This window comes from Varanus komodoensis, unplaced genomic scaffold (genome assembly GCF_004798865.1).
Source record: "Varanus komodoensis strain SLA01 unplaced genomic scaffold, ASM479886v1 scaffold4, whole genome shotgun sequence".
Classification (NCBI taxonomy): domain Eukaryota; kingdom Metazoa; phylum Chordata; class Lepidosauria; order Squamata; family Varanidae; genus Varanus; species Varanus komodoensis.
The window spans coordinates 58,440,830-58,466,194 of record NW_025335941.1 but is presented as its reverse complement, the minus strand read 5'-3'; the positions used below and the strand labels follow the sequence as shown (position 1 = coordinate 58,466,194).

The 25,365-nt window shown below is 44.6% G+C and overlaps 1 protein-coding gene across 2 annotated transcripts in view; it reads right to left on the bottom strand.

Moving 5' to 3' along the window:
• Positions 1-25,365, bottom strand: part of NOX4 (NADPH oxidase 4) — a 102,852-nt gene that overhangs the window by 58,009 nt on the left and 19,478 nt on the right. For both annotated transcript variants that reach the window (XM_044442173.1, XM_044442174.1), the window contains exons 7-10: positions 23,206-23,286; positions 10,926-11,148; positions 8,087-8,254; positions 6,870-6,932 (exon numbers count right to left, since the gene is read on the bottom strand). In XM_044442173.1, the coding sequence (XP_044298108.1) occupies positions 6,870-6,932; positions 8,087-8,254; positions 10,926-11,148; positions 23,206-23,286 (535 nt within the window). The remainder of the gene's footprint in view (positions 1-6,869; positions 6,933-8,086; positions 8,255-10,925; positions 11,149-23,205; positions 23,287-25,365) is intronic.

Genomic DNA, 25,365 nt, shown 5'->3' with positions numbered 1-25,365 from the left:
ACAACTCCTGAAGGCCAATTTCCTATAACTCTCAGAACTTCCAGGGGGTTGCATCATGAACCCCAATGGAAAATTCCCCACTGAGATTTTGCAGAACTTTAGCTGGACTGCTGAATTTATGTGCTATTCAAGTCATGAGCTGCGTACTGCTCACCCCTATGTCATTCAAGCCAGTTTGAATATAGGGATGGGCAGACCTGACAAGCTTTCTCTGAGTTTATCCAATTTTGAGGATTAGGCTCATTCTGTCCTATTGCTGCAGAAGTCTTTGATGGCTTGCACATGTCTCCTTAGAAATTCATGCCTTTGGTACACATTTTTCTAAATGTATGCGGCTTTAATGCACATGCTTTCCTAAACTACATATTTTTGAAGTACTTTTCAGTGACAAAACTGTTATTTTGTCCTCTTGTTCTCAAAAGCATGCATGGTGTGTGCAATTATCTATCTATCTATTTATTTAATTAGGGCATTTATAGGTCGTCCATCACTGTCGTCTCTGGATGGCTTACAATGTAAGTCCTAAACAAAATAACTTGGCTATACCACGACTGAATATAAAAATGGCATAGTTAAAATTAAATAAATAAATAAATAAATATGCAATTAAAATCGATTAACAATATATTGGTCAAATAAAAAGGTCTTGACCTGGCGCTGAAAAGCATATAATGATGGCACCAGGCAGACCTCTCTAGGGAGCACATTCCATAGTCGGGGCGCCACCACAGAGAAGGCCCTCCTCCAGGTGCTCTGTCTCCTGACCTTTTTCAAAGAGGGTCCCCCCAGAAGGGCCTCTGCTGCTAATCTTAAGGGGTGGGAGGGCATATAGGGAAAAAGATGTTCCTTTAGGTATCCTGGTCCCAAGCCATTTAGGGCTTTATAGGTAATAACCAGCACCTTAAATTGAGCCTGGACTTCAACGGGAAGCCAATGGAGCTGATAGAGGACTGGAATTATGTGAGAATTATCAATACTATGCATATTTTGTGCCCATTCCATCTCCCTGCCCGGGAAGTGCTGTGTCACCAAGCTTGGGAAAAGTGCAGATTTCGGGGACACAGCTCTGCCACTGGTCGCAAGTTGGCTCAGGAAAAGCAAATTTGCTAAATTCACAATAAAAACATGACAAAATTATGAAAAGAAGTCACAAAGGAACTCCAAAGACTGTTGTATAAAATGCTCAGAAAGCCTTAATGGTACAAATAAGGACTACTCTGTGAAGTCAGGAAAATCAGGCCAACATCACCAAAAAATGGGAAGTTTCATCACTCCTATTTCAGACTGTGTAATTTGTATCAATAAGCATCAAAAATAGGCATTGCAATGACAGAAAAGTCAGAAATAAATGAGAAATAACAAAGCATGTGGCATCTTGCTACACTGTCTTATCCAACAGAGACAATCTTGCCAGACACAATGAAGTTGCCAGAAGAATAAGGATAATAACAATCTTTCGCTGCCAGTTGGAAATGCCGTACCAAGTACGCAGGGCTAGGACTGTCTTCTTCCTATAAATATCATCCTGACGCACTTCTTGGTAATCCTAGCCAGGATCAAGGGGACCTGAAAGCAGGGCTTTCAGAAAGAAACTTTGGAACGTCTTCCCATGGCCTCTTCACACGGCCCAGTGAAAGTTAGTCTTGGGGAGCATACTGGAGCTCAGGACAGCAAAATCCCGACCCTTGAATATCCATAGCTATCAAAAGGAAGGGGATGTTGTCAGAGAGGAAAAGAGGCTCAGGCTGAAGGATCTGGCATTCTCAGAGGAGAAGAAGTATCTTTGAAAATGATCTGGCTGTAAGGACATGTAATGCTTAACAACTCTTAGGTTGAATCCAAACATAACACTAAACAATGACGCAGAGTAACCGTGTGGCATGATATCTCATCCTGGGTCCCAGATTCACACATCCGTATGGTTTCTATGCATGCATGGTTTCCACACCTTCTTGGCTGGTCTCCCATGAGCCTCCACGGCTCGGAATCAATCACAGGACAGTCATTCATAGGGTCACCATAAGTCAGAGAGGACTTGCCAGCACATAGCAGCAGAGGCATGGTAGGGTCCTCTCCATGCTGGGAATGCTGTACCTATGGAATTCATCTGGGGCAAACAGGCAAGAAATTCATTTAGCTTTGATGAGAAGTGACCCAATTCCTTGGAGAGAAACAAGTCAAGATCTGAAAACTCTGAATGCAGAAGCAAGCAAGACTGACTGGGACTGCATGAGAGGAAGGGTAGCCAAAGTAAATGCTGTAATTGACAGATCTATAAATATTAGGCATGGGGAAGGAATTAATTCCGTTTGCCTTTTTTTAAAGTTAGCAAATGACAAATGAGCCTATCCATGCAAACTATAGCAGTACAATATCCACAGTTTTTGGAGGTCTGCAATCAAACTTTGCACATTAAAAAGGCATATATCACTAGAAAGGGACACATAAAAATCCAGATCTTACAGAAAAATGTGCACAAGGATGCTATATTTTAGAGGAAATTGCCTGCAAAAATGCACATAATTTGAAAGATATGTGCGGAATGCATATGTTTTGAGAAATGTGCATTAAAATGCATATGTCTTTCCATGCAGAAGGGATTTTTTTCACTGCTGCTACTGCCTTTAAATCAGTGTGGAAATAGGATTAAAAAAAACTTGACTTTAGAAAAAATGAGAAAGTGACTGAGCTTGATGGATTTGATCATAATAGACATTCTCATACACACAAACAAAGGTAGAGTTGCATCCGTAGTGGGACTGGACAGATGACATTAGCAGAGGCCATGGAGATGAGCCAAATAAAGAAGATTTTGCTAAGGGGATAGAAATAGCTTGAGACGTTGCTTGAGTTCTAAATATAATCACAGTCATGGGACATGTTGCTGAACCTTCGTGAACCTTCGATCAGTTTTCATGCATTTCTCTGCTGAACTTATTTTATTGCTTTGCTGGCACTCATGGACTGCCTGCATTTCAGGATGTCCCAGGATGCGGCTTGCCCTTTGTATACAGGTTTTATGGAAAAAGCTTCACTGGGCCAGTGAGCGAGCAGACGTGTCGAAGTGAAATCTTAGAAAAGTGGGGTGTAAGAGTCGGAAGGACATAAGAGCCATGCGAGACCAGAGCAAAGGTCCGTCTAAGTCAACGAGAGCGGCCAACGAGATGCCTCTGGGAAGTGCACAGGCAGGATTTGAAGCTGACTGCCTTTGCCTACCCTTGTCGCCCAGCGATTGGGATTCAGACCCATTCACATGTCAAGCAAGGCTTGGGGGGAACCCATTCTTTAGGGGTTCTGCCTTCCACCCCGACTTACATCTCTGCTATGTAACAATTGTGTCCCAGCCCAGCTAGATGAGCTTCTCTCTCCAAGATTACCGAGCACATGGAGGCCTTTTCTGGCAGCCAGAGCTGCGCATTCGCAGATGCACAATGGGGAGAACCAGCATAGTTAGCATCATGCTCGAGAGGAGGAGAAGTGCCAGAGGAGTGCTGCGAACCCTCACGGAGCCTGATTTGAAACCACAGAGGGGCCCAGGCTAGATGAAATGCCGTTCACAGAACAAGCCGTGGCATTTCTTTAAAGGAAAGCCACAGAGGCAGGCAATCCAGACTGGGACCATGGTGCAGAGAGAAGGGGAATCCACCTGCTTGCCCCTGCCGCAGCCCTAGCCTAGATCAGCCACACCGCTTCAGCGGGACGGTGGCAAGTTCCCAATGGCAGCTCAGTTCTCTGTGACGGATCCTGGCCACATATTAGCAGGGCCCCAGAGAAGCATGGGGAAGAAAGAATGAAGGAAAGAAGGGTTGGGGATCATTTATTTTGGTTGATGTGTGCAGTGATAATGGCCTTCACCACTTCTGCCACCTTGGTGTGGCCTTTCTTATTGTGGATTTTCACACGTCAAACCAAAGGCAAATGAAAAATAGGAATAGTAAAATGAAAGAAAGTATTCCAGTTTTCTAGCATAAGGTCTGAATATATCCACTGCAATAGGTGCACACGCAACTTGTACTACCACATAGTTTATGCATGATAAGATAGGTCGCTATTCTTGGGCATAATTGTGCATAGATTTCAACAAAGATGCATCGAAGTCCATAGGACAATCCTTGATTGGCAGGACTGGGGGAATATTGCTCACTGTTTAGAAGGTTTTCTTCTTTATCTTGCGTCCAATGCAAGCTGGGTCGAAAGTTAAGGAACCATCTGAAGGAAGAGCTTTGAAGCTGCCCATCAAAAGAACATGGGCAGCAGACAGAGCAAGGTGCACAGGTCACAGTATTTCCAGGTATGGTAAGATGCACATATTTCTATTCAAATTGTGATAAATTTGCACCCATGAACACCAATTAGCAGATGCAAAAATATACAAATACTGTCCCTTTATTGGATGATGCATGTACCCTTTCTTGGCCATTCACTGCAGGGCTGTCTTACGATCTGACATTCAGGTAGTGATCTCCATTCTCTGAGATCTTCTGCAGCCAAAAGGGCAAACATCCATCCACAAGAGAGCAAGGCATCTACAGGTTAGGGGAAACCCAAAGTTTTGCAGAAGTACAAGAATAATTGTGGGTGTGGGTGTGGGGGGACAGTGAGGCCTGAGCATGTTGAATTTATTTATTTATTTATTTATTTATTTATTTATTTATTTATTTAAACATTTCTATGAGTGTGCCATGAACACTGCCTGGGAAGCTTTCTGGTGAGGGGACAGGTGACAGCAGTACCTGGGAAAAGCTCCTGCAATGTTTTTTACAGGCCCCAATTATTCAAAGACTAGATGGAGTGACAGATATTAGCACTGGCCTCAAACATCAGATACATTCACAGAATGAACCACAGAACTTCCATATTCAGAAGCAGCAACTCACAGAAGGTTTTTGATATTTATAAAAGTAGAACATCATGTAAAGGTTGGTGGGGAACATTTCCACCATGTCCTGCTTAACCTACTTTTGGAAGTAGATGTTTTACTTCTTGGAAATAGGAAGATGTGGACATGCATGAGGGCTAGAAAAGAACATAAAGCTATGTAAATATAAGGGTTTATTCTGCATATCCATATAAAAGAGGAAGAGCTCTTTCTTGTGGAACATAGTGAGGCTGAGCCGAGTCAGGAAGACCACAGTTCCGTCCTCACCTCTCCCAAGATCACCTTTTGAGCTCATAGTGTGTGTAGACACATACACACAAGCTCCCTCTCTCTCTCTCGCTCTCGCTCTCTCTCTCTCACACACACACACACACAGAGTCAACCCCTTCACAGCATCACCAGAATCTATAGGACTGCACGAAAAATGGTACTCAGTGTGACTAACGCTAATAAAACTGAGATAAAACTAAACATAATTAAAAAGAAACATCTGAACAAACAAAATGTTACAGGAAATAAAGCATGTCCACACCACTGAAACCCCTTTCAGAAATAACAACAAAACAAAACAGTCTTGGCCTGTTGGTGGTAGGGCAACGGTGGAGAACCTACCCTAAGCAGCCTCCTCAGCAGGAATGCTAGAGCCAAAAAGATCCTCTCTCGCTGGCCCTCCAACTGTCCCTGTGATGGTTCTTGCAACCGTGCCCATGAAGTTCTTGCAACCCAGAGGAAAGGAGGTCTTTCAAGTAGCCCGATCCCAAGGGGAGCCACTGCGGTGTAGGGCAGCCTTCCCCAATCTGGTGGCCTTCAGAGGCACATGGACCACAACTCCCAGTATTCCCATTCAGCAGGGCCGTTGACTGGGAATTCTGGGTGTTGCAGGCCAAACATGCCTGCAAGGTATAAGGTTGGAGAAGACTGGTGTAGTGGTTAAGAGCATGGGACTGGGAGTCAGGCGATCTGGGTTCTAGTCCCCGCTCAGCCATGGAGCCCACTGGGTGACTTTGGGCCAGTCACAGGCTCTCAGCCCAACCTTCCTCACAGGGTTGTTGTTGTGGAGATAGGACTGAGAACAGGAGAAGAATGATGTAAGACACTCTGAGTTACTCGCAAAAAAAAAGAAAAGAAAGCAGGATATAAATCAAATAAATAGATAGCATAAATAATCAGTACTCTGAAGTCTTTGCCTGCAATAGGCCAGCAGCTGGTGAAGCCACGGGAGTCAGGTGTTTGCTGCAAGCAGCCACAGTCTGGCTGCAGCATTTTGGACCAGCTGGAGTTCCAAACAGTTTTGGAAAGCAGCCCCAGGCAGCATCCACTGCAGTAGCTAAACTGAATGCAGCTGATCCATGCATCACCAGGACCAAATCCCGGCCCACAACAGCTTTGCAAATGCACTCCTGCCTGCCACTGAAACTGGGCCAGCCCGTTTCAGGACTGAACCCAGGAATCTGCCCGAAGTGTGAACCCAAATCTTCAAGGAACATGGAAAATATTCAGACCAGGCTGAATTCCTACTCCTGGTCTGTCTTTGACTAACCAGGAACACCGCTCCCTCTCCTTCATCTGGACTAAGTTTCGGTTTCTTTGCTCTCATCCAATCTAGTGCTAATATCAGATGCTGACGTGGAACCTAAAACACTGCCTTGGATTTGAAGGAACGGTGTGACCCTCACATTCCAGATAACCTTTTCCAGTGGTTTCACGTCTATGTTAAATAGCATGAGGGATAATAAGAGGATGATGCCAACCAACCCGATTTCATTTATTATATTTAAGATCTTAAATAATCTGTGTAAGGATTACCCAACAGAATGTGTGTGAATTGCTTTGGACACACATACACACAATGCCAATGTATAATACCATTCTTATTCATGACTGGCTACCTGAATGAATCTATGCCTTCCCACCTCCTTGGGAAAGGAAGGAATGTCCATTTATGGAAATGGAAACTAAAACATTATGAACAATTAAAAGGTTTCCTTACCAGTGTTAGGGTAAAGGGATGGCTTTCAACAGATGAGACGCTGGGACAGTGTAGAATGACATACTGAAACAGATCAGCCACAAAAAGGAGATGTTAAGGAAGAAGTTTTGTATCAGTGCAAATTCTAATTTTGGAATTGTTCAGACAATCTAACTTCCCCCTTCCAACCCCTTGCGGCAAGTTCAAGGCACAGACTCTTCTTGGAAATCAAACTATGCTTTATTTGAATTGTGAAGCAGAAGTTGATCTTTTATTTTGTCCCACGTGCCCCAAATAAAAATCTTTAATATTGCAGCCCAATTCAGTTCAGACCACCATGCCTCAACAGGGGAGGAGTAATTCCCTACCCTGCCCCAAGAATAAAAAAAAATTAAAAAAAATGTCTGTGTTGACATGAAAGGCTGCTTCTTATCTTTTACTGTCCCCCTCTCACTCCACACACTAAATGGGAATTCCAGGCAGAAGCACTGAATTTTATCCTACCCTCTCCATCTCATTCCAAATCAGTGGCAGCCACATTTGCTCCCCAAATGCCCCTTGAGAGGGAGTACTGCAGGGAAATCAAAATGGCACCTGGCAACACAACAGAGCTTCAGGTACTATAGAAACCTGATGCACACACCCCAAACACACACACACACACACACACACACAGAAGTACCCCAGTTCAAATAATGGAAGGTTTGCTGCCCACTTTCATGGATGTAAACCCTGAACATCCAGAAGGAATGTCTTCTGCTGAGATCTTCTAGGCCAGCCCCAGTTTGGGAAGAATCATGCCCAGGTCAAACTGGACTTCACACTCTTCACAGTGAGTGATGTGTCCTTGAAGAAGGCTGGCATTTACCTGCTGCTGGACATGAACATGGAAGAAAGAAATTGCCCCAGTGCTCTGCTTCGTTCTCCCAGCAACATCTGGTAGGTACTATGTGAAACAACCGGTTGCTGGGTTTGAGGTACCCTTGGCCTGATCCAGCAGCACTCTTCTTATGGGTCGTCTGGTTTCAGCGCCATTCTGCACTGTCCCTGAGCACCAGCCTTGCCTGTGGTTCACTCGGGATGTCTATTCCCCAGTCCTGTCCATCTCCTTCCCTCCTGCTTCTCCCAACATATTCAACTGGTAACTAACATGTTTAGGTTTCAGTGTGGAACATCATCCAATTATTAACTCACCTGCCCAGATCAGGGTTCAGAATATCATCCAATGGTTAACTCACCTGCCCGGGCCGTGCTTTGAAATCCTCCTTCACCATCCTTATCTCAAGGACATCACAGGGATGGCTGATTGCCGCGGTGATCGTGACGGGTCTGTTGCTGCTACGCATGTAGCGGTAGAGTCTCTCTGCGCAATACAAGCACAATGGGCCGGAGATCCACAGCCACGTCTGCAGGGGATGGCAAGAACATTCTGACTGCAAACAGTCCATCGCTAATGAACTGGTAACTTACTGGCTGGTAAGTTCAAATCATGCTGTGAAACCCAGTTGCACTTGCAAAATTTCTAACTCCCGGTCCCGTTTGCTGCTGCAGAGGCACTGCAATCCTGCCTGGAGCTAGGCTCCAGATCTCGCTCCTCCTAGGCTGTACATGTTCACCAAGAGCACAGCTGTAAGCAATTACACCCTCATGGCTTGAAAGACCCCAAATGCAGAGGCTCAGGAGCATCCAGTGCGGAAGTGCAATTCCCCATTTCCCCACTCTACATTTTAGCTAGGCAGGCATTTGGAGGAACGGAGGAGTCCAGAGAACCAATACCTTATGACTTGGCCTCTTCGGTCTTCGCCATCTGCCCAGGATGCCCTCTTTACCCTGTTTTCCCACCTCAGAGGGGCTGAGTGGTTCTTTTTTGCATCAATGGTGAGGAGGGGATGGGGATTGGAGTGCAGACTCCTGGCTCTGAGGTCGAAGCTCTGACTCCAGCCTCAGATCTGGGAATCCAAATTATTCTATGCCCCCTTTGCAATGGATCAGAGGATCACTTTCTTAATTAGAAAGAAACCAATCCAGAGGAAATCCAAACCAAAAGGAAAAGCAGCAGCACTGCCAAAAACAACCTTCTGTCTGATCTGACATAGCCAATAAGGATAAATTATTCTGCTTCTCTTCTGTATTAATTGTATGTACATTTCCAACCCATTTCCAATACGCAGAGAGCCAGTGGGGTGGACTGGCTGGAGAATGCTGGACTGGTCAGGTCTGTCGTTGTGAGGATAAACATGGAGTGGAAGAGAGGTTCGCAAGCCACCTTGGGTTCCTCGCAAGAGGAACAAAGGCAGAACATGAATGCAGTGTGATGAAGATGATGATGTCACGCACTGTGGACTCACCTATCTCTGTGTTGTCCAAACAGCCAGCCCGCCAAGTACTGAAGGAACCCCCCGTTCTTCAAATAACTAGCCCGTAACATTGCAGCAAGCTTTGCCAGTAATGTTGTAATGTTGGCCCAGAACTTGGGATAACCGAACTCTAGTCCCTGCTTAGAGCACTGAGTGACTTTCGGCCAGTTCCTGTCAATCTGCCTGACCTACCTCACTGGGTTGTTGTGAGGATAAAATGAAAGGGGGGGGATTACGCAAGCTGCCTTGCAGGCAAAAAGACAGGGTGAAAATAGCATAATAAACAGCAATAGCAATAACGGCATAGCCAGCAAGTGTCTGGATGGTGATGGGACTTTTTTCCAGCTACCCGTTAGCCTACCCTTTCCTCCCACCGTACAGCTGGTGCAGAAAGACCAGTGCCGGCCCCCCGCCAGACCACCCTTTCCTCCCACCGTACAGCTGGTGCAGAAAGACCAGTGCCGGCCCCCCGCCAGACTACCCTTTCCTCCCACCGTACAGCTGGTGCAGACACACCAGTGCCGGCCCCCCGCCAGACTACCCTTTCCTCCCACCGTACAGCTGGTGCAGAAAGACCAGTGCCGGCCCCCCGCCAGACTACCCTTTCCTCCCACCGTACAGCTGGTGCAGAAAGACCAGTGCCGGCCCCCCGCCAGACCACCCTTTCCTCCCACCGTACAGCTGGTGCAGAAAGACCAGTGCCGGTGCCTTCCTTGAGGCTGAAATGGAGTGGAGGAGTCCAGTGCTGCCAAGATAAGAGGAATGCTGGGGAGACCTTGGCCCCCTTCCCTTATGCTCCGAGGTGCCAGGCCTGGCCAAACTGGGTATCTGAGCGCTCTGCAGGGTGGGCATGGTGTGGATGTGACTTTTGCCCCAGCGCTCTTCCCACCCTCCATAAGGTGTCCATCCTCCTCAAATCTGGAGGGCTTCAGACAACCCCATGGCAGTGCACTTTAAAACCAAAAATGCCTGGAAATATAAAACGCTCTTCACCTAGCACTGAAAAGACTGCCGTGTGGGTGCCGTGTGAGTCCTTCATCTCCCTTTGCTTTGGTTTCTTTTTTATTTCTCAGTCAATTCACTTGTTAATCTTTTGTCTGTTCTGCACTAAAGAAGCCTGAGTTGTGTCAATTGTATGAATTTCAGGCAGTCGATCAAGTAATAAATTAAATTTGCATGCACGTGTATATGGGTAAACAGAAGCATGTTGAAGCAAGATGCGACCTTCATGTTTTGATTTGGATGCCTATCTCTCCTTTTTTGCAAGGAATTAAAGATTGTGTACATTGTTATCCTCACAGCAACCCTGTGGAATAGGTTAGTTTGAAATAGAGAGAATAGCAAACACTCTTACTGTTAAGCCACACTCAGATATCAACAGATGGACCTTTTAGACCATCAAAAGCTATTTTCATAAATTGAGGTAGCAAATTACTTACTTGAACACCACAGCCATATTGTCCCCCTTCTCACTCTCCTGACCTTCCGAGATGTCCTTCCGGACATCTGCCTGGACCACAAAGATACTTGCATGTAAAAGTGAAATCACAGCTCAACAACTTCTCTTTTTCACATAGAAGCTTCACTGCAAACATCGTAAAGGCTTTACTGCCTGTGTTCACGAGTGTTTATGCGTTCCGTGCCTTCACAAGAGCAAAGCCAATGGGTGTCAGAGGTATCACTATTGTGAGCAGAGTAAAACGTAGACATTCATACAAACCTCCGGGAAATGGGCTTGGAATTTTGGTTCCTCCGTACAAACAAAGCTGCTTCTGAGAAGAGGTTCCAGCTTGCCCAACCCTCCTGGGAAAGCCTCCGGGGCAATTGCAGGGAGAGACTTTTCAAAACCATCTGCAAACCGGCTGTTCTCTTGAATTGTCTCGTTGGGATTAAAACACCCGGGCGGATGCTCCTTCAAGTTAGTTTGATATTTTAGAACTCCTCTACAGGAATAGAAACAAACAAGCAAGCAAGAAAACCATCATTTTTAAAAGCCTTGCATTTTCTGCATTGAAAAAGATCTTGATGAGCAATATGCTACTGAACAAAATGTATCTTTTAAATCAACACAAGTGCAATTCATTTAGCAGCTTCTGTTCACTGGCTCTCCAAGCACTCCCTTCCCATCATCCCCCGTGGTCCTAGGTTTGCTTGGACCAAGCTAAATAATTGGTCAAAACAATTCTGCTTGTTTGGATTAAGTTAAACATTACTTTGAAGGCGTATTTTCAAGGGTCTATGAAAGCCAGTACGGTGTGGTGGTTAGACTACAGGACTGGAATTTCATCAGACGGAATTCTAGTTCCATGAAGCTCACGGGGTGACTTTAGGCAGTCATTCACTCTCAGCCTAACCTACCTCACAGGGTTGTTGTGAGGATGAAATGGAGTGGAAGATGACTATGTATGCTACCCTGGGGTTCTCACAAGAGGAAAAACGCAAGATAAAAATCTGTCACAACGGATCTACATAAATCACACAGATGCAAAGTTGAGGTAGAATACTACTAAATCTCTCAGGGGAGAAAAGCCAAGGGATAAGTGGGAACTACAGATACATAGTTTTGGCTAGGGATGAATGAGAAATGTGCCTCAGCCCTGCTGGACCAGGCCGAGGGATCATCCAGCTGGCTGCAGAAGTCTTTTGCTGTTGTTCCCTGAGAGTTGCAGTCAGTGGCATTCTGACTCTGGAACTGCCAAATAGCAGCCAGGTGCCATCATGGACCACCTTGCACGTTTATCTACCCCCCTTTTAAAGGCATTTAAAGTAAGCTAAAGCCTAGTTCTGCAGGGTGCAGGATTCCATGAATCAGTGTGGTATTACAGTACTACAAACACAAGGGAAGGAACCAAACCCTTTCCAATAAAGGAAAAGGAAAAGAAGGAGGAGGAGGAGGAGGAGGAGGAGGAGGAGAGAAGAGAAGAGAGGGATTGTGCAGGGCTGCCTTGGAGTGCTTTGCAACAGTTATAATGAGACACAGAAAGTCCCTGCAATGGAATGCTCTTAAAATATAGTGATTTACTCCCAATGCTGCCACCACTGCAATTTCAATGGAAATATATATGCAAATGCTTTGAAGCTCACTATGAATCTCAAATCTCTTTGTGTGCCTTCTATACCCATTTCAAAATGCTTCTGTACCATGGAGATTTGTGTAGTCCTGTAGTTTGAGAATAGTAATCATCATTCCCCTATTCTTCCCATGCTCTGTAAAACCATAGAGTAGGGGCAGCTAATGTGGTGCACTCCAGATGTTTTGCCCCATTGGTTATGTGGAGCCCTCCAGATGTTTTGTGCTACTTGCCCTACTATACCACCGGCTGATGAGGCATGTAGGTCAAAATATCTCCAAGGCCACAAGCTGCCCAACTGTGCCTTAGAGAATAATGGGAAATAAACTATATTGTCTTGCTAAACCATAAGGACTAATGAGAATTTCAGTTCAGATTATTTTTAGGAAGAATTTACCAAAATCTGCACATTTCTTTCAAGCTGGCACAGAAGAGGTCAAGATGTATATATGCAAATACATGAGAAATCACAATGAACAAATTCACCCATCCAGAGTTTTGAAAGTCTGGGTTTGCATCCTTGTGTATTCAGCCATGTTTGTGGCGCTGAACGAGAGTTGCTATGCTGGAAATAGCATTATGTATTGAATTTGTCTACTGCAGATGCATGAGAATTTCAGTTCAGTTCATTGTTTAGTATTGACCAATATTCACAAATGCCTTCAACACTCAGGATGGAAATAACTTGAGATTTTAAAAATTCAGTTCTGGGAGAAGCCGAAACTGAGCTTCACATATCCCTGCTAACCCACTGCCAGGATAACAACCCATTTCCTATTCCCTGAGTATGAGCCTCTGAACCTGCTTATAAAAGACAAAATGAGAGAAGGAAACGGGATAGAGGTAAAATTAATGGCTCTTTTCCTGTGATGCCTTTTCAAACGTCGCTTCCTGCACAACCTCGGCCCTCAATCCTATATGTCAGCTGTCTGCATCTGATGTTGCAGAGCACCACAGCATTATAAAAGCAGTGAATACTCCCAACATTTGATTAATTTTGGGGTTAGCAGGGAAGGACAGAAAGGAAAGGATGTATTCATCTTCCACTAGAACAAGGAGGCGGATATTGGTCTTTGCAAAAATATTATTGCTGCACTGCTTTCTTGTTTTCAAAGTTGCTTCTATATTAAAATAAAGGGACAAAAATTTAGGAGAAACAGTTAGAAATCTAAAGGGATGGAACACTGCAACAAAAGCTAATCTTGCCCTCAAGACATTTTTAACATGAATAGTTAAAAATAGTGAAGTGCCATTTGAGTATTGAAGGAAACCCAACAGAAGGGGAAACAAACCAGAAAGAATGATACTCTTAAAGAGTCATTCCCCTGACATTCTCATTTTCTGTGTGCAGTAAGTTCGTTCCACCCACACTCCGACCCACGGATGGTTTTGAAATATGCGGAACGACATAATCCAGGATGAAATTATATACGTGAGATACTGCGACCTGTAGAAATCAGCTGATCCACCAGGAACATAACTAGCTCTTTTCACAATGGTTACATTTTTAACCATTAAGCATGGATTCAGAAGTCAGGATAATCTGTTGAGTGTGTGCAGTTGTTGAATTGTGGGTTGTTATGTCATCTGAACCCAGCCAAGACAACACACCGTGGTGAACAAACTAACCCAATAACAAACCACAGATTCTCTTCATCGGTTATATGCGGTTCACAAGCCACAGCTTGCTAGTGCTGGTATGCTAGTGCTTGCTAGTGCAACACAATAGCCCACATTTTAGCAATAACTCAGGTTTCACCAACAACCCATGATTTATTGACAACCCACACTCAACCCATTCCCAACCTTTAACATAGGATATCACGTTCTCTGAATGCAGCCACTGTCTGCTCAGATCAGCAGCAGCCCTCCAAGGTCTCGAGCAGAGAGGGATCTTTCACATCACCGGCCACCTGATCTTTCTTTAACTGGAGGTGCCAGAGACTGAACCTGCAACCCTTGAATGCAAGGCAGATGCTCTACTCTGGATTATTAACATTTTCATTACACTGCACATATTCTCCTCTTGTAAGGAACTGAAAGAGATCTCCATCACTCCATTTTATTCTCACAACAACCCTGTGAGGTAGGTTGGTCTGAGAGTGAGTGACTGGCCCAAAGTCACTCCATGAGCTTCATGGCCACATAGAAACAGAGTGAGTCAGAGGGGATCTCCTGGGCCATCTAGTCTGACCCTTGGCTCCAGCTGGCTCCACTCCTGACATGCCCACCATAGGACTAGCACCTTAGTCCAAGGCTCCCCAGTACAAGGCTCCAGCCACCCGTGAAGCATGTCCTTTGCAATTTCAGCTACACTTCCCACACTACGTGTCACACGAAATGTGTTATTTCAGAGACTCCTGCAATCCTGGATCACCCATCCACAGAGGAGGCAGTTGGGTGTCTCTGCATGATTCACTGGCCCGGCCTTGCTGCCTTCCAAGCAGATTCAGCTGGCAGTCTGCTGCATCCCAACACAAGGTGCAAGTGTGTCACACACTCACCAGTGATGACAAGCGGCAATGGAAGTAGCCACCTAAAGTGGGAGAAACTATTTCTGTTCTAAGCTGTGCACAGGCTACTGATCAGAGCTTGCCTTTTGATCAGGAGGCATACTCTGGTGCACAACCCCTTTGCCCAGATCAGAGTCTCATTTTCTACATGGACAAACTGGCACATGTCCAGAGAAGGGTGACTAGAAGGGTGAGTGGGGGCAGCCCTGCTATTAAGCAAAGTGGAGTAACTGCCTCAGGCAGCAGATGCTGGGATACATGCAGCCCGGGGAAGTCGTGGTATCAGTCTTATCTGCAGGGCTGCCATGAAGAAGGTGCAGCTGGCTTCTTCTCTGCTGCTCAGTGAGGGAACTGCAAAGAAAGGATTTTGACTAGCCATTAGGAGAAACCAAAGGGACAAGCTGCTAGACGATGAAGCAATGTGCTTCATGAGATGACACGCTCTCCTTCCCCGGAGGATTAAGGAGAGGCAGGACTGCCATCTGTCAAGGATGCTGCAGCTGCATCTGGCACTTTACAACCTGCCTCAAGCCAGAGGTTGGACTAGATAAACTCCAAAGTCCCTTTCCAAGTCTAAAATTATGCAATTTCTCTGAGAGTAGATGATCCTCACTCTTCCATGCTTTGAAAAGAACACCTTTTGCAGCTTTAAGGACGAGGTATTTACAGGACAATGTCTCCTGAAAGGGAGACATTGCAGTGAATCATTCTATCAGCACCTTGAACCGTTGCCAAGATATACAATCCATTATTGCAAAGCTAGAAAGTCACAAAGCACTTGACAGCCTCAGCACGGCCACATTACTCACTTCTGTCATTTGGGTTGCCTTGAGAGGCTATGCCTCAAAAAATGCCAAGAAACAGTGCCGTTATTTAGGGACAGGAAGAAAGCTCTTCCCCAAATTCAGGAGCCCATTCCCAGGTCACAAGAAAGGGAGTAGAGGCTCCAGTGATTTGGGCAGTGGGAGGAATATGGAGGCTAAAACGCACTGGGGCTTCTCCCACTCTTTGGCAGGAGGCTGCCATTTTGTTTCCTCCACTGGAATGCTGAGATGGATATGCTTTATCTCTGGGGTCCATGTTTTTCCAATGATGGAGTACTTGGGTCAAGTTGAACAGAGGGGAACTGGTCCAGGAAGGATTCTGCTCAAGGGCAGGGCTCTAGGCAAGTTTGGGATTTGATACCTTCCAATGGTGATGCATTCCTGGCCATGCGAGTGATTCAATGTGCAACATGGGATAACTCACATTAAAGGTCATGGCTGTTGGTACCTGCAAAGCAGTGAATCACTTAGTTTGTTCCTCTGGAATGAGAGATTTGCTCCCAGTGAGCAGACTGGAGCCAGTTTTCATAATGAAAAAGCTGAGCCTTATTTTTTCAGTAACTGGATACCCCCCTAAATGGATAACACTGTTAGGCTAGGCTAGAAAAAATGTTTGTGGCCTGCTCCAATATCACCTTTCCTGATCTTCATGATCTTCAGAAAAGTTTCTCCAGGTACAAAGGTTAGAAAGAGACAACCAAGAATAGGTTTGTTTGGCGGGGGGGCGGGGGGGGGGGTTGGGAAGTACTTTCTCCTTGGGCGGCACCTAAGACAAATTTATTACCCCAAGATTTTCACTGATAATACCTTTATTAGCTCTTTTGTGATAGTTCTTACGCATTATATTTGGAGAGAAAGATGCAGTTGTTATTGGCTAGTATCTGATGTTAGCCATACACAGAGTAAGACTGAGAGGAGGAAGAAAATTATGTGAGCTGCTTTGAGTTCCTAGAAAGGAAAAAATGGTGGGATACAAATATAATGAATAAATAAATAAAATGAGTGACACTTACGGTAGTCAAGATGATTGGGGAATTAATTCACTGACTGTATTAACTATGCCTAGTTATGGATCCTGTCCATTGTTAGCTGCCTTGGACATTTTTATCTGATATTTGTTTTCATTTATTTTAATAGCCAAAATAAATGAAAAACTGAAAATAATGTGAACATTGACTGAGAAATGGGAACATATGAAAATGCAATGAAAGACATGCAAAGTTCATTGAAAAATGCCAAAGCATTCCAAATGTAGCTTGATTTGTGACCTTAAAAAATGAAATTTAAAAAAACCCTCTTGTTTTTAGGGGAAAATATTGTTATGAATTTGCCCTGTGTACAATTTTTATGGGATCCATTAAATGCTCTCCTCCCTCCCCTTGATGTCCAAACAATTTTCCTGTTGCATTTCTGGACTTGATCAAAGCCGAAGGAGACACAGTCATAGAAACGGTTTTTACCCATCTGGCTCCTATTACAGCCATGACCCAAATGCCGTCATTGTATAGACTGTTTCTCCAGGCAGAGCATGCTGGAAAAACTCCACCAAAGCTGAGAGAGCAAGGGTGATTAACACCAGCTGAGGACATGGCCCCAAAGGCTCCCATAAACCCAACTTCTGCTGGGTCAGCCACTGGGGAACATGTGCTTGGGGCTTTGCCAGGTAGTCTGATGCGGCTGAAGCTCTGACAAGAAGCCAGTTTAGATCTTGTACCAAACATTAGTCACCATTACACTTTCCTTTTCTAAAATCTGAAACTGCAGAAGGGTGAGGACTTCCTACACTAGGGGCCACTATAGCTTACATTCCAGGCTTGAGAGACCCAGAGGCACCGGGAAGGGCAGGAATGCCATGACCTGGGCAGGCCAGCTTTCAAACAGCCAAGAAGATGTCAAGAAGAAAAATGGAGAGAAGAGAAGGAGTCAGCTAGAAGCCTGGCAGATTCAAGCTAGATACCCAGGGCAGACTTATACATGCCATATGAAAAAAGTGGGCAGGTGCAGGAGAAAACCCGATATTTAGCACATGACAAAGTACACAAATTCGCATGCATATGCTTCTCTATGAAATACTAATTCCACTCTCATTAGCCACGGGAGGGGCAAAGAGCTACACAAAGGGCTAAAGCACCATCCTTGGAAAATAATGCTTTTACTTGGAGACTTCATCAAGTACTGATCACCCATTTCTGGGATAGTGTTCAACATCTTAAGGTCTCGAAACTCGCCTTCTGGAATTCGTATTACTAGGAATATTTGGGGTGGAAACCAGACAGATAAAAAGAGAAAGTTCCTCCTATGGTTGTATATCAAGAAGCATTCCTTAGCCAGGGCATGGCTTTCTGCAGGTCACATCAGCTCCCCTACTTTCTTTGACTTCCAGTGGCCTTTGCAAAAGGGAGCAGAAAGAGGCTGCTGGCAGGCTGGTCAATGGCTCCCGCTTAGAGCTTTCCACCTGCACTTTGAAGCATTGCCTTTTGTTTTATCCTGTTAGCCTCTCCTTGAATCTTATCCAGCCTGCATGTTTCTTCACCCTTACTTGCCTGTCTTCTTCCTAAGGCTCCCATGTTGTGCCATTCCTCCTAACACTACAAGAGAAGGATGGAAAGTAGACCTACTGGTAGATTTCCTCTCTGAGCAATGAGAAAAGCAATCTCATTGTCAGAGCCTGGGAAGAATTTCTGGATCCCACTTGTTTAACAACAGCAGCAATAAAACAGATCCTTTCCAGTCAGGATCATCACTATGTACTTGATAGGGACTTAAATGATCTGGCCCCATATATAAAAAGCTGCATAACATTTGCATGTCAATGTACATTCAAATTTTCAAATGGCTTGCATGGACATTTTGCAAAGGGAAAATCCATTCATTTCTCATTCAAGTAACTCCAAATAAGCTTTTCAGTATATTTACACCCAACCTCTAGAATACCCCAATAAGCTCAATGCACTGACCCATTATCCTAAATTCAGTTCTCACTCAGGTAATCCAAATCCTGTGCCAATATTACTCCTCTTCATTAAGCAACATATCATCACTTCTCTGAATTCAATTCACTTCAAAAAAGCAAGCAATCCAAAAAAGACTGTCCCAGCATAGGTGTTACTGCGGCGCATGATAGCACAATTCAGAAATCTGTACCATCACTTAAGAGTTCAAAAAAATGAAGAAGAGGCATCTGTGCACACAGTCTCCTTGGTGTGATAACTTCCAGCAGATCCAGGGCTGCAGACAAGCATCCAGGGCTCTGGCCAACACACCCAGCCCAAAACCATACCTAAATTGTACTGATGAACACAAATCCTAAAGTATCATGATAAAGTGAAAAAAAGCTTGGTGCACGGCAGCAGAGTGAAAGGTGAAAAGCTCACAATCCTTTCAGCAGCAGGGTGAAAGATGTATATTCTTTATTGAACTAGGTTGGCCAGTCAGGGCAGACTTTGCATTACAGAGAGAGTACTAAGAAAGTAGTTAAGAAGTAGCAGCTATCCGACTAGCTGTTGGATAATTCTGTCCAACTAGAGATTTGTCTGACTGGTGGAACTAGCACTTGCCCATGTCAGGAGTTGATTCCAAACTGAATCTTCTCCAAAAGGATTTGGTTTCACCCTCAGGGAGGTTTATACTGCTTGTAAGCCAGATGGTGGGAATGCCAGACATCATTTAATTGGTCCACTCATTTGGCTCAATAATGAACCACTGGGTTGATGAGTCGATATTCTTCCACCTCTGGCCAGCCTTGTTGTACAGTATCTCCCTTCAAAATAAATTGATCTAGTTCTCACCAGCTGTTTGGCCGATCTTACTCTTTAGCTCTGGCATTTCAGTAAAACAGTCCAATCCCTCCTCTTCTTCAGCTAGCTCACCTCTAGAGTCTGAGCTTTCTAGCTTGGAATATCGCATTTTGAGAGAAGAGGGCTCAGTCCCTACATCTACCAGAAGACTTACAAGGAGTTTATTAGGGTTCAGAACAGTGTAGTGAACTCTCACAGCATCCAGAAACCAGGATGGATTCTTGGAATCACACCAGGAACTGACACACAACTTCAGTTCATACTAGTTAGAATGGCAATTGCCTTGAAACTATCTCCTCCAATTACACTTTATAAAGAACAGCTGCTTTTGCTGTGAGAAACAAAACTGTTTACTTTATTGCGGCAGCTTCAGAACCACCTTGCCTTGTCTCCCAGGAAAAGAAATTAGCCTGTGGCTTCCTGACAGCTGCTTGAACTAGGGAAGACAGAGACTGCTATGCAAACCTTTAGCTTATTTATTTGCCCTTTGGCTTTCAACTTAGCATAAGCAGCATACAAGTGGCTGAGCAATTCACACCCCAGAAACAACATCTGTCATATTAGGGTGCCCTGCAACTGAAGGGACATCGGTAAGCTGTTGCTTTGCTTGTTTATTGATCATCTGCATCCATATTTCATCACTATATTCATTAAGCCATATGTTATTCTGCACACAAGTGGTTTTGCTTCTTCCTGATTAGGCTCAAGTGGGTTGCTTCCTGGGCTGATAAACTTGGGATGGCCAGGACTGAGTTCTTGTGTGGAGGAGCTATGAGTCCCATTTGGTTCTCGTATCCCAAACAATTGTCAGGGCTCAGAATTCTACACGCACTGCCTTTTGCATCAGGTTCTGGTTAGTGTTTCTCAAGAGTTCTAATTAAAAGATTAAATGAAGATGCTTCTAGATGCTCCAAATGTGCTTATCCCTGCCATAGCAACCACAAAAGTTTCTGGCATTTTGGACACTTCCATGGGCCATGACTACGGATGTATTAAATTTTCATTTTTGCTTTCCAGGTATGCCCCATTCAAAGTCCCAAACACCATATGACCACTGAAAATACAAATTGTCAAACACATGCTTACATCCAGCTTGTTCCCGATTTCTAGTTTGATTGGTACAAATTTCTTCAATAGTTTGAATCAGCCCCACTTTCCTGCATGGAGTAAATTTGTACAAATTTGGGGAGATTTGAACAGATCTTCAAAAAGAGGGGATATGTGAAATTACAGGCCATTAACCTCATGTCAATTCTGGGAAAGACTATGGAAAGGGTCATAATATGAAAAGCCCTAGATAGGGAAGGTAGGTTAGCAGACATGCAGCATGGATTCCATATAAACAGATCCTGCTGGATGAACCTTATGGAATTCTATGATAAGTTCTCAAGGTGGCTAGAAAGAGGGGATGTCATAGATGTGATTTACCTGGATCTCAGAAAGGCCTTTGACAAAGTGTCACATGATATCCTGGTTGTGAAATTGTTGAGCCTTGAGATAGATCAATGCACTGTCTGATGGATTAGGGCATGGTTCATGGACCTCAAGCAGAGGATGGCTATCAGTAGGCGGCCAGTGATGAATGGGGTGCCCCAGGGCTCAGTTCTGGGACCAATTCTGTCCAGCCTTTTTATTAATGACATGGAGGAGGGGATAACCTGTCTGCTGTATAAATTTGTGGATGATCCCAAAATGGAGGTGGTAGCCACAACTGAGGAGCAGGTGATCCAGATCCAGAAGATCTGGACAGGCTGTGGAAGTGGGAAGGGGACTGCAGAATGGGTTTCAATGTGGATAAGTGCAAAGATTCACACGTAGGACACAGGAATAGGTGTCACAGGTACAGGATGGGGGACAAGTGGCTGGAGAGCAGCACTTGTGAAAGGGGTCTCAGGGTACTTGTCAACAGCAAGCTGAACAGGAGCCAGCAGTGTGACGTGGTGGTTAAGAAGGCATACACCACCTTTGGATGTATAGCCAGAAGTGTGGCTTCCAGATCTAGGGAGGTGTTGATACTGCTCTACATGATTCTAATGCATCCACAACTGGAGTTCTGGATTCCACATTATAGGAGACACATGGCCAGCTTACAATCAGTTCAGTGCAGGGTCACAAGAATGGTAGGTGGGTTGGGAGGTATGACATTTGAGGAGAGATTGAGGGAACTGGATCTTTTCAGCCTGGAGAAGAGGGCACTCCAAGGGGATCTTTTAACAACTTATAGGAATGTGAGGGGATGTCATGTGGAGGAGGGCCATGGCCTGTTCTACCCTGCAGTGGAGGGCAGGATGCGTTCCAATGGGGCAAAGCTCAAGGAACCAGGCTTCAGGTTGGCTGTCAGGAAGTACTTCCTGATAGTTAGGACCCCTAGGATATGGAATGGGCTTCCAAGGGAGGTGGCTGAGGCCCCATCAGTGAGGGTGTTCAAGGAAAGATTGGCCAGCCACATGTTGGGGATTACACAAGCGGAGCCTGCTAGAGCCAGGGGTCAGACTAGATGGCCTCGGAGGCCTCTTCTAACTCATTTTTTTCCTATGTTTCTAACTCTCCCATTTGATCACTGCTTGATACGCATGAATGTCCCATTGCACAAAGCAAGCCGTGACTGCAAATGGGAATCAGATATGAAACCAGTGGTGAGATGGTGTTCAGAGATGCTCCGCAACCTCCAAAGTTGTTTGTCTGCCCATCACAGCCACAGCTATACATTTTTACCTCTTAACACTGTAATAAGCAAAAGTCAAAGCTCACACGCCAGTGGCAAGGGAACAACTGCTCACCATGCAACTAATAAAAATTGTTCAGTAGACACAATCAGCAAATTGTTGCCTAGAAGGCATGCTATAAACTTGGTGGGTGGTTGAGAATGCTTTATGGTTAGGGATGTCCTTTCCATTAAAGGCAACAGACCATCTGGCAGATGTGTGCTACACCACAAAGTTTGGAAGTGTGAGATATATAATTGATCTGATCAGTAAGTCAGAGTTTGGCTGGATTGGAAATTCCATGCATTCTAAGTGGATGAAGTGTAAGAGTCATGGTGCTCTGAAGTTGAATCATAGATTTCGATATTTCCCTTCAGTTCCCATTGGCATGACTACCACTTGCTTTCAATGCAAGTTTAATAAAGTTCCCCTTAGCTGCAGAGGCTAGGCAAGAAATTTCCAACTGCTGTCTTTTTGCATGCAACTAGGCAAGATAACTGATGGGCATAGAACTGATGGCCTTGTCCAAAATCCAAGCACAGAGGCTCATTAAAACTGATCTTCCTATCTTATCTCATGACCATAAAGCCGTTTGCCCCATTATGGATGAAGCTGTCAGTTCTGGGTTTTCTCCTTTTCTCATTTTTCCAGTCTAGTGTCAAAATTTGAGACTGCTTTGAATCTTAGGTGTAGCTCATCATGAACTTTGACTTTTTAAAAAGTTCTCATGAAAATCTGTACACATTACAAGCAAACACAAGCCATGTGACTATTGTGACAGTATACAAAAGTGTTAAATAAATAAACATGCATTTTATATCTAGTTTTCCTGAAACAACGCTTTCCCCTCAATTTCCTTCATATGCTGCTTTTAAAAATGTTTCTTTTAGTACTCATTTTAAATGCATATTTCCATAACACGCACTTATTTTTAAAAATTAAAAGTGCGCACTTCAAAGGATGACTGGGTTTCAGTCCATTTGGTTCAAAAGTGCAAAACAATATAAGTTGGTATTAAAATGCAAACTCAAGTGCTGTTCGTCTGTCCTGCTTGAATGATTGTGCTTAATTACGAGCGGCCATGACTTACCCAGAAACATGCAACATCAGCAGTAGGTAGAAGACGAAAAAGAGGTTGTGGGTGTACCAGAAAATGTCATAATTAGACACCCTGCAAAGAAGAAAGTGCAATTAAATACCAGACAATCAGGGGAGAAAATTTAAGTGACTGCTGCTAAATAAGCCATATTTTGAATAACTGCCTAATGAGAGAAGAATTCATTCTATTGTTTATTGTTTTTCATTATATTTAACACAGATCTAAGGAATTAAATGGTTTGGCTCTTCCCATATGAGATGGCGCAAAAAGCAAGCACAATCTGGGCCATCCACAGAATGAAACGAAAGAAAGGACATAAAAAAGACAGAAAGACAAGCTCACTTATTCATCGGATCATTGTTTATAGTAGAGTTGAGCTGAGAATTCTCAGAAAACATTTCTTTCCTGAGAAAAGTTATGCTTTTTAAAAATTTTATTCACTCCATTCCAGAAAAATTTCTGCAAAGTTTCAGTGTTTTGATGACAGCTGCCAATTCCATCCTGAAGGATCCAAAATGGCGGCCTGGCGGCCAGCGCTGCTGTTGCGGCTTGCAAAGGTGGCCAAAGGGAAATCATTCGCAAAGAGGCAATGCTACTGAGACTGCTAGCAGCACATCCCACAGTTGAGAAACTGTTGGAGAATTTCTCCTCCACCAAAGAAAGCTGGATTTTTAACTTTCTTATGTATGGATAGATTTATTTAGATGTATGGACTGATTTATGGGATTATTTTGAATTATTTATTTATTTCTATGCCACCCAACGCCTGAGCCTCTCTGGGCAGTGTACTGCCATTTATAAAAACATGAACCTCAATACAAGAAAAGGGGGGGGTGTCCCCCAATATACAACATCTCAAGCAAATTAACAGCCAACGGGTAGTACAACACTGCACCCGCTCAATGCCATTAAATACTTGAGAGAAGAGGGCAGTCTTAACCTGGCACTGAAAAGATGGCAGCGCTAGTGTCAGGTGGGCCTCAGTGAAGGGATGATTCCATAGTCAGGGGGCCACCAAGGAGAAGACCTTCCTTCTGCCTGCCCTCTTCTGAGCCTCCCTTGAGTTTAGCACCTGGAGGATGTCTGCAGATGTTGAATTACCACTGCCATGACCTGCGACTGCTGAAATGCCGTGAGAGCACCACTGTCGTCTGGCACAGAGACGAGGGCGCAGGCTTCCCTGCAGACCCCCTTGAGGGGCAGGCCAGCTTGGAGCTCCATGCGGACCCCCGGAGGTGGTGAGGCTTTGCACTCAACACTTTCTTTTCTCCATTTAAACTTCACAACAACCTCATCAGGTATGTTAGGCTGGGAGTCCATGCCTGGCTCCAGATCACCCAGAGAGATTCAAGACTATGTGAGGGTTAGGTTCTGGATCTCCCCACGCCTAGTCCAGCATTAACCACTACACCACACCATCTCCACGGTAGTATTCTTCAGCCAGGTGTTCTCCAGGTGTGACAGACGATGCCTCCCATCAGCCCCCAGAACCATTTGCCTGGTGTGCTGGACTGGGGGAATGAGAGCTGTAGCCCAACACATCTGTGGGGTTTCAAGTTGGACTACCGGACTGGGTCTTCACACACACAGGACCATGTGTGACACGTCTTGCTCACTTACACCATTCGCACACAATGGGGAGACACATACAGTCTTGCTCTACTCATTATGGAATGGCTCTCCTCAGTCCAGAGACCAAAAGGTATTCCCCCAAAATTTGGGAGAGATCAGAGAGAGAGAGAATGACCCAAAGACTAAACTCCACTATGAGGATGACTTCCAGAATCAGTCTGGAAAATGTTTAAAAAATCAGCAATAAAGTTATATGAAAACCACATACTGCAGCAATTCTAAACCAGCTATGCTGCTATACATGTGAACTGGGTTGTATACTTCTGTACAGCACTGTATGTTAGCAGGCTGTTTTAAAATGGATTCCATTTAAGGAGGCTGTATAATTCTTTGACACTGAATTTCACTGTTTCATATGTTAAGTCAGCTTCGGAAGATGGTGATCTTGAAAGGCAGCTAAGACATACTAAAAAAGAAGACAAAGAAGCAGAAGAAGCAGAGGAAGCAGAAGAAGGGGGAGGGGAGGGGGAGGAGATCCTGCTTTTTGCTGCATACCTTAATTCCTTTTCAAACAATGCA